General features: G+C 51.1%; 1 protein-coding gene across 1 annotated transcript; it reads right to left on the bottom strand.

Moving 5' to 3' along the window:
* Window positions 1-4316: 4316 nt before the first annotated feature.
* On the bottom strand, window positions 4317-14427 carry LOC150045212 (SEC14-like protein 3). Its single transcript, XM_090320464.1, has 12 exons — window positions 14268-14427; window positions 12937-13012; window positions 12668-12711; window positions 12279-12338; window positions 11796-11984; window positions 10139-10234; window positions 8980-9040; window positions 7798-7881; window positions 6819-6925; window positions 6174-6313; window positions 5901-6070; window positions 4317-4642 (listed from the first exon to the last, which is right to left on the bottom strand). Exons 1-12 carry the CDS (start codon window positions 14319-14321, stop codon window positions 4521-4523), a joined length of 1203 nt encoding a protein of 400 aa, XP_090176590.1. The 5' UTR covers window positions 14322-14427; the 3' UTR covers window positions 4317-4520.
* Window positions 14428-16719: the final 2292 nt, after the last annotated feature.

Below are 16719 nucleotides of genomic sequence, written 5' to 3'. Positions count from 1 at the left end.
AAAAAAATAGAAGTAAAGCTATTTCTTCCTTTGCCTTTGTATCCTGGCAACTTACTTATCTTACAATCAGCCGTTTCTGAGAGCAACTCATGTTCTATTTTATTTTATTTTTTTTTTGCCAGTCCTGGGCTTGAGCTCAGGGCCTGAGCACTGTCCTTGGACTTTCTCAAGGCTAGCACTCTACCACTTGAGCCTCAGCACCATTTCCGGCTTTTGTCTATGTATGTGGTACCAAGGAATCGAACCAGGGTCTTCGTGCATGCTAGGTAAGCACTTTAACCACTAGGCCAAACTCCCGGCCGCAACTCATGTTTTAAATTCATTTTTTCATATAATTAATGCTTTAATAAGTAGTCACACACAGCACACAGCCATTCTGTGTTATGTGTAAATGAGCAGTTCTTTTGTTTTCCCCAGTGAAGGGACAGAGACCCAGAGATGCTGAACAAACATCAACTCTGGGATGCAGGGGCCACGCAACCAGGTAGGGGACAGGATGAAAACCTAGGTCATCTGATGCCAAGGTGAGGTTTGAAGCCCTTCCAGACTCTTGGCACCATCCTGATTGGCCACTGACACTTCGGGGCTAAGGTCTCCAGCATGGCACTGTTTCCTTGTTGCTTATTTGCCTGTAGGAGTGAGGCTGCTCTTGCAGAACCTGGGCAGGAGAGGGCGCCATGGTGCTGAGTTTATCATTCCAGGATCTGTCCGGTGCTCCATGTCCCATTGGCAGTGACCAGACATTTTGCTGCTACTCCTTCAAGAAAGCCAGTGAAGCTGGGCATGGTGGCTCACGCCTGTAATCCTATCTACTCAGGAGGCTGAGATCTGAGGATCAAGGTTCAAAGCCAGCTTAGGCACTGAAGACCAGGAAACACTTATTTTCAGAAAACTGGCAGTGGTGCTATGGCTCAAGGAGTAGGGCAATAGCCTTGAGCCGAAGAGCTCAGGGAAGCTGGTCGCTTGTGACTCATGCACTTGTGCCTGTGATGCTACTCAGAAGGCTGAGATCTGAGAACTGTGATTGGAAGCCAGTTGGGCAGGAAAGCCCATGGCATTCTTATCTCCAGTTAACCACCAGGAAACTGGAAGTGGCACTGCGACCCAAAGGGATAGAACACTAGCCTTGAGCCTTTTTACCCAGGTGGCCTTGGGCCATGACCTGTCTACCTCCACCTCGTCTCCCTCCTCCTCCTTCTCTTCTTCCTCCTCTTTTTCCTTCTCCTCCTTCTCTTTATTCTCTTTCTTCTTGAGATCTTTATCTGATCTAGCCTCCAATCTGAATCTTCCTCTCTCTTCCTCCCAAGTCATTAAGATTACAAGTATGGATCCAACACTCCCAGTCCTTAGCTTTCACTTGAATATCTTTTGGTGTTGTCTGAGTCTTGCCCAGATATCATTAACTTGTAAAGATTTGTAAAGAAAAAAAAAAGGCCCTTGTTTTGGGACTTGGGAGTGTGAGTTCTGCAGACCGCAGGTAAGGTGCCAACAGGATCCACGAGCCTCCGTCTGCACGTCTGTAGATGGGGAATAGTTACAAGGTTTGCCAAAGGCCCCTAAGGCAGCTATGGTGATACAGGGTGCTGCTTACGGTGATTTAAGGGTGTCCATCATACCCTCCCACTCCCATGACCTCCTCTGGGGGAAGCTGTCTTAGGCTTGCCTTCTAGTCTGGCTGGTGAAATGGAGGTGAACCCTGAGGCCGATGGGTGGCTCTCTAAGAACTGGCTGGCAAATCCTGAGCAGGTGTCTGTCTGTGTGTGGAGCAAGACAGCACTGTGGACACCTAAGCATTATCAACTGAAGAGGGCAGCGGGCAGACTATGTGCTAGCCCCTATTTCCGGGGAAGGGTGTACCATCTTGCTTCTAGACTCAGTTTCCAGCCTCTGTGGGAATGCAGCCCCATTTGATGGCTACGACTGAGATCTTCCTGGTTTCAGCTTCCCACGTAGCTAGGATTATGGCTGGTGCCAGTGAATGGAAGCTGGACCACTTCTCCAGGCCTCCACTAACCCGTCTGTGAAATGGGTGTCACAAACGTCCCTGAGTTAAGTGGAATTGGGTCTGTGTTCATCAGTATGCAGTCCACGCCCATGAGAGGATGGTGTTCGCCTGACTGATCTGGGAGGAACAGCCTGCCAGGTTTGCTGACCGTGCCAGGCCTGTCCTCTCCCCGGCCTGGCTGCTAGTGTAGTTGTCTGCCCTGCACTTGGTCGTTACTGAGGCAGTCATGTCGACAGATTGGGTTCACCATACCAATGTCTAGAAATGGTCTAGAACCAATGTTCTAGAAATGCAAAGGTATGAAAGACAGCTACACTGGTTGGAAATGGCTTTGATGTTTTGGGATCTGCTCTCTTTCTCCTGACCTTTGACTGCCCCACCTAGGCATGGCCATTCGCCCATCCTGGGTGAAGGCGGAGGTGTGACTGCCAAAGAGTGGTGTGTGTGTGTGTGTGTGTGTGTGTGTGTGTGTGTGTGTGTGTGTGTGTGTGTGTCCTGGGGTTTGAAGTCTTTTTCTTTTTCCTCTCTCATGGCTGGTGTTCTACCATGTGAGCCACACCTCCACTTCTGGCTCTCTTGATGGCTCATGTTTTGTCAACTATAAATCCTTACACCATACTACATTCAATGTGAGGACCTGATGCCAGGGAAAAGGAGGAAGAAGCTGAGCAGAGAACAAGGGTACCCCGGACCCTGCTGGAGAGCTGGGGACTTCCTTCCAGTCATGCAGCCTCCACTCCTAAAGACTGCTTTTTTAGGGGTGGTGTGGGAGATGTCAGCTTAAGAAAGGTGTGAGTCTCCAGTTTGGGCAAGTTAAAATACAGAAAGGCTGAGTTGAATTTCAGATGATACATTGGTCTTGCTGTTAAGACATTTGAGACACTTTACCCCAGCCCATTATTATTATTATTATTATTATTATTATTATTATTATTATTATTTCACTTGACTTTGTTTTTCAGATAGCGTCTTGTGCTTTTCCACAGCCCTTGATCCTCCTACCTCTGCCTTCCTCATAGCTGGTATGCTGGAGAGAACACAGTTTCCTGTCTAGGAGACAGAGATTTGGCCCTATATCCATCAGCGCATGCTCCCAGCTGCATCCAAGTCAGGAGTCATGGCGCCCATCCCTGCAGATCAGCTCAGACCCAGCAGTGTCAGCCCTCAGCCCCTCCACACCATTCCCTCCCGGTACCTGCCAAGCCCTCTGGTTCCTACTCATCGCCATTCTTTGGTGTCATCTGGCTTTTCTTGGCAAAAGTCATGATAGGACCATGAGCTCGAGCCAGCATCTCTGGAGCAGAACGTTGAGAAGGAAAGCCTGGAGTTCTGAGCTCTCCCTTTGTCACCCAGGATTAGGGAGGTCATGTGTCATACCACCCAGATACCCTAGTGCAACGTAGAGGTTACACAAGCCCCACCCAGCCCTGCTATGAGTCTCTTCAGCCAAACAGCTTAAACATGGTGTCCCTGTCTTTCCACTGGGCTTTTCACCCCTCCTTTACAGAGATTGAGATGTGGGGTGGGGTGAGACACCCAGAATGCTTCTACTGGAAGACAGAGAACATAACTTACTCCTGGCCCTTTTCGTTGTCAAAGTGAGCCCTTGACAGGTGGTATTCTGGCACATTTCAGAGCAGCGTCTCCAGCAGCTTGCATCCTGGACCTGCCACTTGACAGTTAAGTAACACTGAGTGAGCGGTTTCATCTCCACATGCCTCAGTTTCCCTAGTCAGAGAGCAGTCAGGACAAAGGACAAATGGCTCCGCTGTGGGTGTCCTCAGTACCAGGACTGCCCCATGGCGAACACTCACAAAATCACACGTGTGGTGGTGATGGTTCTTTTATTATTATTTTTCAAGCAGAAGCTGGAGCCCAGATGTGACATCCTTGGCGTGGAAGGCATATCTTTTAATTGCTTAAGATAGGAGATTTGGCCTCTAAAGGGAGGAGGGGAGCGTGGGAGAGATGGGGGAGAAGAAACTGGGCACCCACGTTAGATAAGAGCTCTCCTGAAGTCTTTCCAAATCCGGGTTTGGTTCTGGTCCCCAGGACAATCATTCCACCCGCCACCACTGTTCTGTCCAAGGTGCTGAAATCCTCCCTGCCCTCGGCCTCCTTTCTCCTCCCTTTCATCTCTACAAGTAGACATCCAGTATACAATGAAAGTAGAAGAGAGTCGTTTTGTGGGTTCTGTGGGGGTTTTTTCCCTTTCTTTTTTTTTTCTCTGCAGTTGGTTCGCTTTTATCTTGTGAATAAATCTCCAACCCAGGTTGCTCACAGTGAGTGGGGAAGGAATTAACGTAGCTCTAGAATATGGGCGAGGACTAGTGACAGAGACAGCCACCACTGGCCTTTGTTCTTTCTGCGTCCTCTTCTTCCACCCTCACCCTCCCAATAGGACCATATGAATCTCCCTGGAGCAGCATGGCTGTCCACAGAACTACTGAGCTGCTAGGTAGGCTATACCAGAGAACGAGGGGGAGGGAGCGTTTCTGAGAGGTAGGGGGGCCACCTAGATAGGGGTGAGCTCCTCGTCGTACTTCTGCATGCCCTCATCTGGAAGCAGCACCTCCACCGTGAAGCTGACCTTCTTGGCATGGACGAAGCTGTAGGTGTTATCAAAACGCAGGACATCTGGGAGGCAAATGGAGAGATGGGGTGGTGGGCTTTGCACTCCCTGCACCCCTCCCCCCAGGCCGGAGGCAGTTTGGGCTTGGGTTCCCACTGCCTTTGTTTGCGGGGCTGGCTCAGATTTCTGCCACAGCCCTGTCCTTCCTTCCCCGTGGGAACGGCCACCCCCAGCGGAGCTTGTAAACAAACACTGAGGTCCTCCAGGCTGGCACCCAGCGTCAGCTGACCATAAGAACAATAGGACTTAAGTCCCATTGTCTCCACACCTGGGCACTCTGGGGATGGGGGTGCAAGGACAGTTGGGGCACATAGAGGCATCTCAGATCCTTAGGGCCAAGCAAGTACTGGCTAGGCCTGCTAAGCACCTTTGGGCTGTTCCGAAGGACATGAGTCACAGATGAGTAAACCGAGGCTCATTTTCAACACAAGGCTTTATACTTGCTAGTTAGGTGCTCTACCACTTGAGCCATGTCTCCATCTCTTTTTTCCTTTAGTTTTTTTTGCAAGTCCTGGAGCTTGAACTGAGGGCCTGAGCACTGTCCTTGGACTTTCTCAAGGCTAGAGCTCTACTACTCGAGCCACAGCACCACTTCCAGCTTTTTTCTATGTATGTGGTTCCGAGGAATCAAACCCGGGTCTTCGTGCATGCTAGGCAAGCACTCTACCACTAGGCCAAACTCCCAGCCATGTTAGTTTGTTCTTTTAGGGGATAGGGTCTTGCCATTTTGCTCAGGGCTGACCTTGGACTACAAGTCTACAGGTAGCTATTTCTCCCACATAGTTGGGACGAGAGGCGTATTCTACGTCCCTTGGTTTATCTGTGGAGGTGAAGTCTAGCTAAGTTTTTGCCTGGGACAACACTGATCCAAAACCTTCCCAAACTTCACTTAGTAAGTAGCTAGGATTACAAGTATGAGCTACACACACACACACACACACACACACACACACACACACACACACACGTACACACAGCTATGGGTTGGAATGTTTCCCAGCATTATACAGCTACGTGGAGGTGGTGATGAGACCCAGCTTCACATTTAGCTTCTGCTTTTTCATTTCTCCGGGTCCCCATTTCCTGATCTGTTGCTCTTTGCTTGTGAGCTGTGGCCCAGCTTCTCATCCCCTTCACTGTCGTGAACAGTAGGAGTGAGGGAGGGTGACCTAGGTGTGACTGCATGTCCAGCACTAACTCATGCGTGTGTGCACTTTCCCCAAAGTATGGCTCCCAGAGAACACCCAACCCAGACAGACTTACAGACACCAGCCTCGGAGCAGGTGAGGCTCCCGTCCTCGGGCACCATGTGTGCGTTGTACCTCTGGCTGGCCAGCACCTCCGTCATCTCCGCGGCCTTCTGCCGCTCCCCCATCTTGGTCTTCAGGAAAACCCCGAAGCCGATGTCTGCCCCATCGGAGGAGAACTGCCACCTATGAGGGAGGCATCAGGTGGCTGCTGAGCCCAGTGCTTCCCCCCCCACACACACACACACAGGGCGAAGGCCTGGCTGGGGTGGGAGAAGGCCTTGCCCACCTGAGGACGCAGCCCGGAAACAGGATCTCATATTCCACCTGGTGTGAGGAGCCCCGGCTGATCTGCACCGAGTGCTCATACTGAGTCTTCACCTGGTCCCTCACGTACATGGATTTGGGGATCTCCCCACCATAGTTGATCTGTGGGGTGAAAGATGGGGGTGGGGGCTGCCTCCATCTCCAGGGAGATTGACGCCCCGAAGGCTTCCCTGACCCACCAGGATTTCCAGCCCAGGCCTTTGGAACTTCCTTCCTTCCTTCTTTCCTCCCTCTCTCCCTCCCTCCCTCCTTTCTCTCTTTCCTTCCTTTCTGCTGGGGCTTGACAGCTTTTCTGGTAGTTAAATGGAGATAAGAGTCTTATGACTTTCTTCCCCAGACTGGCTTCAAAACATGATCCTCAGATCTCAGCCTCTCAGGTAGCTAAGATTACAGGAGTAAATCAACCCTGCCCAGCAAGCCCCCCATTTCTTACCTCCTCAAACCACTGTTCCCCTCAGGCTGTCCCCCTCCCCAACACACACCACCAGGGCAGGGCATCTTAACACCTCATCTCTGCACATGGGGATCTGTCTGAGAGTGGAATGAGTGAGCAGGAAAGATGCTGTCTGCACTCTCTAACTCTCCCCTGTTCTTGGGCTCTTTCTACCTTGGTTAAACATTTGGGATTCCCATCCGGGTCGGTCCGGGTTCCCCCGAAATGGGCCGGCAGCTCCTCAGGACTGATGAGCTTCAGCAAGCCTTCCTTCCAGCTATCTGGATCAGAGAGATTGAGAAGGTGGTGGCTAATGTGGAAGACACCAACCAGCTTCCCACACCCACAGGGGACGCCCCAAGCGGCTTCTCCAATCTCTGTGGGAGCTAGGCTGCCAGGGCCAAGTTTCCGGTGCCATAGGCCGCCTCTGCAGGAAGTGTTGTTTTGGAGATGGGGTTGCTATGGAAATGTTTCCTTGGATGGAGTTCAGTTCTCTTTCTTTTCTTTTCTTTTCTTTTCTTTTCCTTTCCTTTCCTTTCCTTTCTCTTTCTTTCTTTCTTTCTTTCTTTCTTCCTTCCTTCCTTCCTTCCTTCCTTCCTTCCTTGCTTTCTTTCTTCCTTTCTTTCTGCCAGTCCTGGGGCTTGAATTCAGGGCCTGGGCATGTCCTTGGGCTTTCTCAAGGCTAGTGCTCTACCACTTGAGCCACAGCACCACTTTGGGCTTTTTCTGTGTATGTGGTACCAAGGAACCGAACCCAGGGCTTTGTTCAAGCTAGGTAAGCAGCCTACCAGTAGGCCATGCTCCTGGCTTCTCTTTCTGTTTTATGTGTGCTGGTACGGGGGTTTGAACTCAGGGCCTGAATACTATCCCTTGGCTTTTTCTACTCTAGGCTGGTCCTCTACCACTTGAGCCACAGCTTGACTTCCAAGGGGTGGGGGTGGGGGTGTAGGGTGTGGTTAATTGGAGATATGAATCATACAGACTTTCTGCTTGGGCTGGCTTTGAACTGTGATCTTCAAGATCGTAGCTTCCTGAGTAGCTAGGATTACAAATGTAAACCACCGATGCCCCCAGCATGTGCTACATTCTGAATGGAGCGATGGCTCAACTTTGCTCCAAAAGTGACACAGAGAACGGCACAGGAGCTACTCACTCCCCAATACTACGATTTTCCTGCGCGTGTCCTCACTCAGGAAGGGCTTCATGAGGTTGTAGCCCACAGGAAACAACTTGGTGGCTGGAGAGACATAAATAAGGATGATGGGGCGAAAATGATTCCATAATGGACACCATTCATGATATAGAAGAATCATGTAGAGTCCTAGCCAGTTCCAGGGTCCTGCTCTCAGGAAACCCCCAGCCAACAAAGCACAGACCGACCTTCTGATCCACGCCAACAGCAAATGAGCCAATACCCTACCTTCTATAAGTCAGTCATTTAGTCAACCAATAAACTGCCCAATCTATCAACAGTGTGGTAATTCACCTAATCCTCTGATTATTCTTTCTTTCTTTCTTTTTTTGCTAGACCTGGGGCTTAAACTCAGGGCCTGGGCACTGTCCTTGGACACTCTAGGGTAGTGCTGTACCACTTGAGCCACAGCACCACTTCCAGTTTTTTCGGAGTATGTGGTTCGCAGGAATCAAATCCAGGGCTTCATGCATCCTGGGTAAGCAGGCTACCACTTGGCTACACTCCAGTCCCTAATTATTCTAATCCTGCGGAACAATAATTTAACAACAAAACCAAACAGAAAACCACTCAGCCAACTACCCAGCTAACTGCTATCTCTGGCTAACCAAATCTCCCCACAACGAGCTACCCAACCAGCGAGCCACCCAAACAACCAACTAACCTTCCATCCAGCCACTCCATCAACCAACCATGCTAAAAACAGGCCACCTGCCTAACCACCCATGCAGCTTTCCGACCAATCACCAGTCAACCATTCTTCTATCTGCCCACCTTCTCAAAAAACAACCACCCAGCTATCTAGTGAACAGCCAACCCTTGATCCAGGCCTGTAAGTTAGAGTTAGAAAAGTAGGAGGATCTCCCCCCCCCTCTCTCTCCCCTTTCCTCCCTCCTTCCCTCTCCCTGTCTTTTGTGAGTACACATGAGATGATGAAGGTTGGGTTTCCAGTGTGGGAGGCAGACTGGTGGAGTCAGGAAGAACTCGAGTTATAGCTGCCTCTTCTTACAGCAAGACCAACCCTGGGTGCTTTCTCTATGCTAGACATCAAGTGAGTGGCAGACAGGCAACCAATCAACTGTGGTCCAACAGTGCAGATGAGGAAATGCGAGCCAATGGGAAGGGAAGTTCCTCCTCCCACACCTTTCACGATGAGCATGAACTTCAGGGTTTCTGGGTAATTCTCTTCGAGGAGACCAAAGAACTGTGGGATGAAGAAAAAGCACCTCAGAGAATGTATCTCCTCTTCTCCAACCACTCATCTCCTAAGCAGCCACTGGGAAGATCCATTTTGCCATTACTTCTGCTGGCCTCTAGAAGAAGATCTAATCACCTCAGGCTATTATTGACACCATCATTTCAGAGTAAATATTACAGGAATAATAATGTAATAATGGAGGTGACTACCATTTAGTGTGTGTGTGTGTGTGTGTGTGTGTGTGACTTTCTTGCCTGGTCTTCAAACCACAATCCTTAGCTGAGCACTGGTGGCTCACGTCTGTAATCCTAGCTATTCAGGAGGCTGAGATCTAAGGATCACAGTCCAAAGTCAACCCAGGTACTAAAGTCCATGAGACTCATCTCCAATTAACCACCAGAAAACCAGAAGTGGCATTGTAGCTCAAGTGGTAGAGCGTCAGCCTGCAGCTGAAGAGCTCAGGGAAAGTATCCAGGCCCAGAGTTCAAGCCCCATGACCGACCCTCCCCCCCCAAAAAAAATCCCTTAATTCGCTCATCTCAGCCTCCAGGAGTAGCTAAGATTATAGGCCTGACTATCATTTTTGGATGTTCACTCTTTGCCAAGCTCTGTATGTACTTTTTTGTGGGGGGAGGTCATGGGGCTTGAACTCAGCCTGGGCGTTGTCCCTGAGCTCTTCAGCTCAAGGCTACCACCCTACCCTTTGAGCCAAGCCCCACTTCCCACTTTCTAGAAGTTAATTGGAGATAAGAGTCCCAGGTCCTTTTGTGCCTGGGCTAGCTTTGAACCTCGATCCTCAGATCTCAGCCTCCTGAGTTACTAGGATTACAGGCGTGAGCCACCGGCACCCGGATCTATAAATTTGACATAGAAACTACAAGGCGACATCCAGGTCTCAGCATTACTGAACCATGGGGAGGTGAGCCCTGACAGGGCTGGGACAGGCCCGGTGGAAACCCCATGTAGTTCTGTTCTTTGAGGAGATATATTAGGGGCCTGTGGTGAGTGTGGCAAGGCATCCATCTTTGGTTCATTTTGGGTCTGAGGTGAACAGCCAGGTCACAGTCGTTGAGCTGGGTGTGTACCCATGCACCTTCTCCTCACCTCCTGGTACACTTCCACCAGAGGCTTCCAGAAGTGCTTCAGTCCCAAGCCCTCGCAGTCAAATATCATCACGATGGTTTCGATCTTCCTCCCCAGCTATGACAATAAGCAAGGAGAAAGTTACAAGTTCAGAGTGCAGTACTGGAAGACTCAAGTATACAACTCCTTGGGGATCCTTCCAGCCCACGCTGTCCTCAGAGCATCAAGTGGGCAAGAGTGAGTGCATTCCCGACTGGTTCATCCATCATTCACTTATCCGTCCTTCCATTCACCACCCATACACTAATTTTTTCCTCCAACCATCCATCTGTCCATCCACCTATCATTCACCCACCCATCCATCATCCATCCTTCCATTCACCCACCTACATATTAATTCTTCTCTCTATCCATAATCTACCATTCATTCATCCGTCATCCTCTTCTCCATCCACCATGCACCCACCACTCATCCACCCACCTATCCAGCCTTCCATTCACCGACCTGTACATTAATCCTTCTAGCCATCTATCACCTATCCATCCATCCACCCATCCATCCCATCCATCTCACTCACCCACCCAGTCATCAATTCCACCATTAATTCACTCTATTCATATTGATATTCATTTATCCCTTCTTCCATCCAGTGGATGTTCAGTAATCATTTACTTTGTGCCAGACACTGAGAGAGTAATGAATAATATACTTAACAACCCACAGCTCTGGTCCTCATCGTTTCCAGTCTGACCAGGGCCTCTCAGCGTTGTGGTAAGAGCTGCCATGGCACAAACGAACCTTGAATTCCGGTGGGCACTTTGGGGGTGGTGTGATTGGATTTGGGATATTCACCACAGAGCGGGAAGGGCTGCAGGGAGCTCTGAGAGGTATGTGCTTGTATATGGTGGTGGTAGTTGTCTGTAGCTTCTCAGGTAATCCAGGCAGAAGGAATAACAAGAGCAAAGACTCAAGAGAATGGCAGTTACCACTATTGAGAATTCAGTGGTGAATACACAATGTTGTTGCGTGTTGTTTCTGCACTTAGCCATGCACAGATGGTCCCTTGCTTAAGATGATTCAGATTAGTGATGTTTTGAAGCAATACCCATCAATACTAATGTTACTTTGTGGGGGGGGGGGGCCTTGAACTCAGGGCCTGGGCACTGTTCCTGAGCTAGCGCTCTATCCCTTGAGCCACAGCACCACTTCCAGCTGTTTTGGTAATTCACTGAAGAGTCTCACTGACTTTCACAGCCGTTCCAGGGCAGGCTTTGAACCTCCATCCTCAGATCTCAGTCTCCTGAGTAGCTGGGATTACAGGTGTGAGCCCCCAGCTAGGTGTGTACAACCCTCTGCTACAGTGTCCTGAGCATGTTAAAGATAGGCCAGGCCAAGCAATGACCTTTACTACTCAGGGAGAATGAAATGCAATCCCAGCTTATAGATTGGGAGTTTTCAGGGCACATCGAGGCATCTCATTTGTGCCTCTCACCAACCCTTTGCAAAATATCCTTACTCTGCAATGGGGACATGGAGGCTCAGAGCTGAGGATGAGGTGGGGGTGGGGACAGTGGAATGTCCAAGTCCCCCCAGCTGGTGACTAGAAGAGCTGGTCTTTGACCGAGAGCGCCCCCTGGCTGTGGAGCGGGTGCATGTGTGTGTTCTGCAGAGTCTCACCCGCTCTGTCTGTAGATCGCACTCGTGCAGGATGCGCTCGCAGTCTCTCATCTTGGTCTTCAGCAGGTCCTGCTTGGTGACGGAGAAGAGTAAGCCCTTGGGGTCTAGTGGGCCAATGATGTCATACCACACAGGGCAGCCATCGCGGTCATAGCCACACAAGCCTCCAGGCATGTACTTCTGGATCACCTAGGTGAGGAAAAACAGGTAGATCACGCCTCTCCAGAGACTCCCTCAAAGCTGGCTTAATCTGGAGAAGGCCCAGGTCCTTCTCCACAGAGGGGAGTCAGACGCAGTGCTGGAGAGCGTGGATTCAGACACTGCTGTTTGTCTGATTTGTGTCCCCACACCTTAGTGTACTTCCTAGTGTATAAAATGATTTGCAGAGTCCATCTTTCTCTGGACTTGGGGGAAACATCCCTAAGGTAAAATGGGTGAAGCACAAGGCCAAGCCCAGAGTATGTGTTTGGGGGGTGGACTCACTTCTGGGGGCTGCCAATCAAGGATGTGGTCGATGTCCATTGTCTTCCGGAACTCCATGTACTAGAAAGGGAAAGGAAAAGAAGCCGGGCGCGGTGGCTCACATCTGCCATTCTCGCTACTCAGGAGGCTGAGGTCTGAGGGTCAAGGGTCAGAGCCAACTCCGGAAGGAACATCTGTGAGACCCTTATTGCCAATGAACCACCAGAAAACTGGAAGTGGAGCTGTGGCTCATAGTGGTAGATCTGAGTGAAGACGCTCAGTAACAGGACTCAGTCCCCAAGTTCAAAAAGAGTTGCAAGGCCCCACTGGGCTCTCAGAAGTGTTAGAGGGGAGAACCAGGGGCCAGACCCAGGCCTTGCCTCCTACCATGGCGGGGTGTGCAGGCTCACCTTTCGGAGCATGGCTTCTGACTTCTGCAGGTCAAAACTCCGAGCTGTGGGACAATGGAGGAGAGGTATGTGAGATGGGGGCCATCTTGCAGCCACCCTAGGCTGTTTGGGCAAGGTCTCCATTCCCTGCCCCTTCCTCTCTCCTAGACCCAAGCAGAGGAAGCGAGAGTGTGGACCGATCCTGAGAGCCACAGGTCCTTCTGGAGCAGTTGGGGGCTGCTTCTCCCCATCCACCCCTCCGACCCGACCGCCCAGGCCTCTGCGCTCACCGCGGAGCCAGCGGAGAAGGAAGTAGTCGTCAGGGTTGGGCAGGGCAGGCAACACGTCCTGGACATTTTCTCGGAACTGGGAGGAAAGATGCTGGTGTAAAGGATTCTCTCACCACCCACAGCCCTGACTTCCACACTCAGGGACTGCTTCTCCCCTCCTTCCCTTCCACATTAATGGAATTTTGGATAGGGAGGGAGGAAGGGAGAGAGAGATGGAGGGAGGTAAAGGAGGATGGAGTACATGGACAGAAAGCAGAATGGAAGGATGAAGGAGTAGATGAGGAGCAAGAAAGAAGTCCATAGATGGGTAGAAGGATGGCTGAATGGCTAGATAGCAGATAGACGGATGGATGACAGACAGATAGATGGATGAATAGGCAGATTGAAGGATGCCAGGTGGATGCATTGATGGACGATGGATGGATGACTAGATGGATGAGTAGTTGGTGGGTGGATACATAGACAGATGGATGGATGAGTGGATGGATGAATGAATACAAATATAGGTGAATGGGTGGAAGTCAAGCTAGGAAGGTGCATAGGACAGAGAGATGGGTGAGTAGAGAGGATGGCTAGATGGATGGGTGGTATAGGAGTGAATGGATGGAGGGGTGGGAGGGTGGGAAGATGGACGGATGAAGGGATAAGTGGTTGTGGGTGAGTGGATTGCAGTGTGGAGACATCCTAAGTCTCTTCCATGCCTTTGCCCATTCCATGCCTTCTTTCATTCCATCTTACACAAAAACAGTGACTGCAGGCTCCCCTCTCTAGCCACTGTGGGAACCATAACACACTTTTATCTGGTGCTTACAGATTTATCTCTTTTTCCGGGGCCCAGGGAGCAAGGGGTGAAGCCAGGCAGCGCCCTCCGGCTTCCACCGAAGGAGCTAGGAGGGAGGACCAATGGGCACTGCTGCCAGGAAGAGCTGTCTGCTTCGGGGTCCCAGTTGGCAGGGCAGGCCTGGCCCTCGGTAGGCCTCACCCACACTATTGCTGGAAGTGCAACTTTTCTCCCTTGCTTCCCCTGTCCTGGACAGAGCTGATGTCACGGCAGAACTTGGCATTTGGGGAGGTGACAGCAAAGAGATGATTTGGTTTGGGGCTGGGTTAGCACTCTACCACTTGAGTCACAGCTGGCATTTTTTATGGACTTTCCTGCCCAGGTAAGCTTCCAACCCCATCCTCAGGTCTCAGCCTTTTGAGTAGCCAAGGATTCTAGGTGGGAGCCACGACACCCAACAACAGAGACATCAGATCAATGGGGTAGGGCAGGGCTCTGGACACCTGTTCCCTCCCCTGCCCTGAGCACCTTTTCTCTGGGGGACTCTCACCTTGGCCAGGGTTTCTGCCTGCTTGGGACTCAGGTCTCCAACTCGACCACTCATGGTTCTGGTTGAGCTGGAGAAGCGAAGGCTGTTGTGGATGGAAGCTCAGCCTGGGTTCTCAGCCAGAAACCCAGCGGGGGCCTTTTGCCCCTTCTCCTGGGAGTGGCTCCAGGCACCGCCTTCTGGCCCACTGTTTGGATTGCACATTACATAATGGGAATTAAGTGAGGTCCCGTGTTTGGCTTGGGGACAAGTCTGGCAGGCAAGAGAGCTTGTGTCTATAGTCCTGGTCAGGCAGAGGTGTCTGGGAGGAAAGGGGGCTGGCTATTTCTGTGTCCTGGGCACCCAGAGGGGTGCCTGCCAGGCCCCCTTCAAAGACAAGACAAGGATGAGCTTCAGGGGGAGGAGCCCCACTCCTGGTGGGGAGCCTTTCTTCTCCTGCCTCAGTTTCCTTATCTTCCTGAAAAGCCTCCATATACCTAGGACTCTCCAAAGAGTCTTCTTGACCAGCTTCAACAAGGCAGAAACCAGAGGCTTGGGAAGTCTAACAGCCAATTTTTTCCCAGTATTAGGAGCAGGGAAGAGTCATGACCTTCTCAGAGGATGGACTGGGGGCTGGGGCAGAGCCTTTGGTAGTGCACAGGTGCCACACTACTTGGGGGCTCAGTGGTAGAGCACTTGTATACAAGGCCTGAGTTTGATGATGATGATGAGGAGGAGGAGGAGGAGGAGGAGGAGGAAGAGGAGGAGGAGGAGGAGGAGATAATGTCAGCAAACTATGGCATAAAATGGGACACAACGCATCCTCATCTTTAGTATTGCTTATCTTTTGGGGGGAGGTGGTAGTGGTGGTGGGATGGTACCGGAGTGTGAACTCAGAACCCTGCACTTGCAAGACAAGCACTCTACTACTTGAGCCATGACCACAGCCCCTGTTGCTTTAGTTTGCTTCCCAGATGGGATCTCAAACTTTTGCCCAGGGTTAGCCCTGGACAGTGGTCCTCCTGTCTCTGCCTCTCAAGTAACTGGTATTAATGTCTTGCGCCACCAGGCTTTTCTGATTCTTTAAGATAGGCTCTCGGTCATTTTCCCCCCTCCCCTGGGCTGGTTCTCAAGCTGAAATCCACCTATTTCATTGTCTCCCAAGTAGCTGGGATTACAGGTGTGACTTACTACACACAGCTATGTCTGTGTAGCCCATGACGCTGGCACTACTTTTTCTGATGCCGTTCAGATCTCACGCCAAGCAGTTAGGCCGAGAAGCCTCAGCATGGGAAACAACTGAGCTCTTGGTTTCTTATCACAGAATCCGTGGGAATGAGGATTCTCAGCCACTGTCAGCCTCCAGTTTAGGACCATTTTGGGTGTTTTGAGGCCAGTGAGGAGCATCTACGTGAAGGAAGTCTAGAAGGTTCCTGTGTCCTTTGACTTTGGTCCTGTTGTTGTACCCTGAGAGAGTCAACCCTCCCTCCACCTCCTCATTAACCCACTGGGGGTCATCAACTCATTTGTCCAGGATTCTGTCAGCTCCTGATCTGCCCTCCATACCTGTCATGGGCTGAGTGCATCTAGGAGGATAGACTCCAGTACCTCCCCCTTGATGAATTCTCATGGCTGAAGTCATTCCTGGACTAGCCTCAGCCCTCAGAGCCAGGCTAGCCCAAGCTACTCTTAGAGACCCTCTCAGCTCACCACCCCTAGAAAGCTTCCTACATAACCCACTTTGGAACTATCTCAAGCCTCTATCCTGGGCTATCTTAGGACCTCTTTAGGCAAACTGATAGTGGGTAATACCAGATATTGCCTGGGCACTTTCCTTGATTTTGGGGGTAGGGGGAGGGTGGCCCTGGTAAAATTGGTTTCAGAAGGAGAAAGAGGGGCCGCCTCTGGCCGTTCCCCTCCGCCTGGGTCATCTACACGATCGCTAGGGAACAGTTAGGTAACTCTCCACACCCCTAGCCGCACCCCACTTCACATTCCAGCCCCAGGTCCTGCCAGGCCCCGGCTGCCTCCACACCCACTTCCTGCCCCGCTGCCAGCCAGCAGGGATTGGGTTCTACCCCATCATTAGCTCCTAATCCTGCCCAATTCCCACCAGGCTCCTTCTCTCCCTAATCCTGCGAAAGTGAAGTGCCCCACCTGCCTCTGGGGGTGTCAGAGGCTGGGCAGGGAGGGCAGGAAGAAGGGTGGAGGGTCCCGTCAGGGGCCCTTCCTAAGCACTTTTTCTTGAGCAGGGCTACGAATGGGCTGAGCTCCTTGCTGTGGCCATGTGTCATTGCTCCTCACAGGGCCAGGCACAGGACTTCCTGTCACCATATTCCTGGTCCATCCTGTTGCACAAGTGAAATATGGTTAGTGTTAGAGTGGAACTGAAATGACCTGGTCTACCTGCCTTCCTTCCTTCCTTGATTCCTCCTTTCCTTCCTTCCTTTCCTGAGACAGTCTTCCTATGGATCCC

Source organism: Megascapheus bottae, chromosome 28, assembly GCF_031878675.1.
Source record: "Megascapheus bottae isolate mThoBot1 chromosome 28, mThoBot2.hap1, whole genome shotgun sequence".
Lineage (NCBI taxonomy): Eukaryota > Metazoa > Chordata > Mammalia > Rodentia > Geomyidae > Megascapheus > Megascapheus bottae.
Note: the sequence above shows the minus strand (reverse complement) of the source record. Positions and strands in the feature narration are given on the sequence as shown.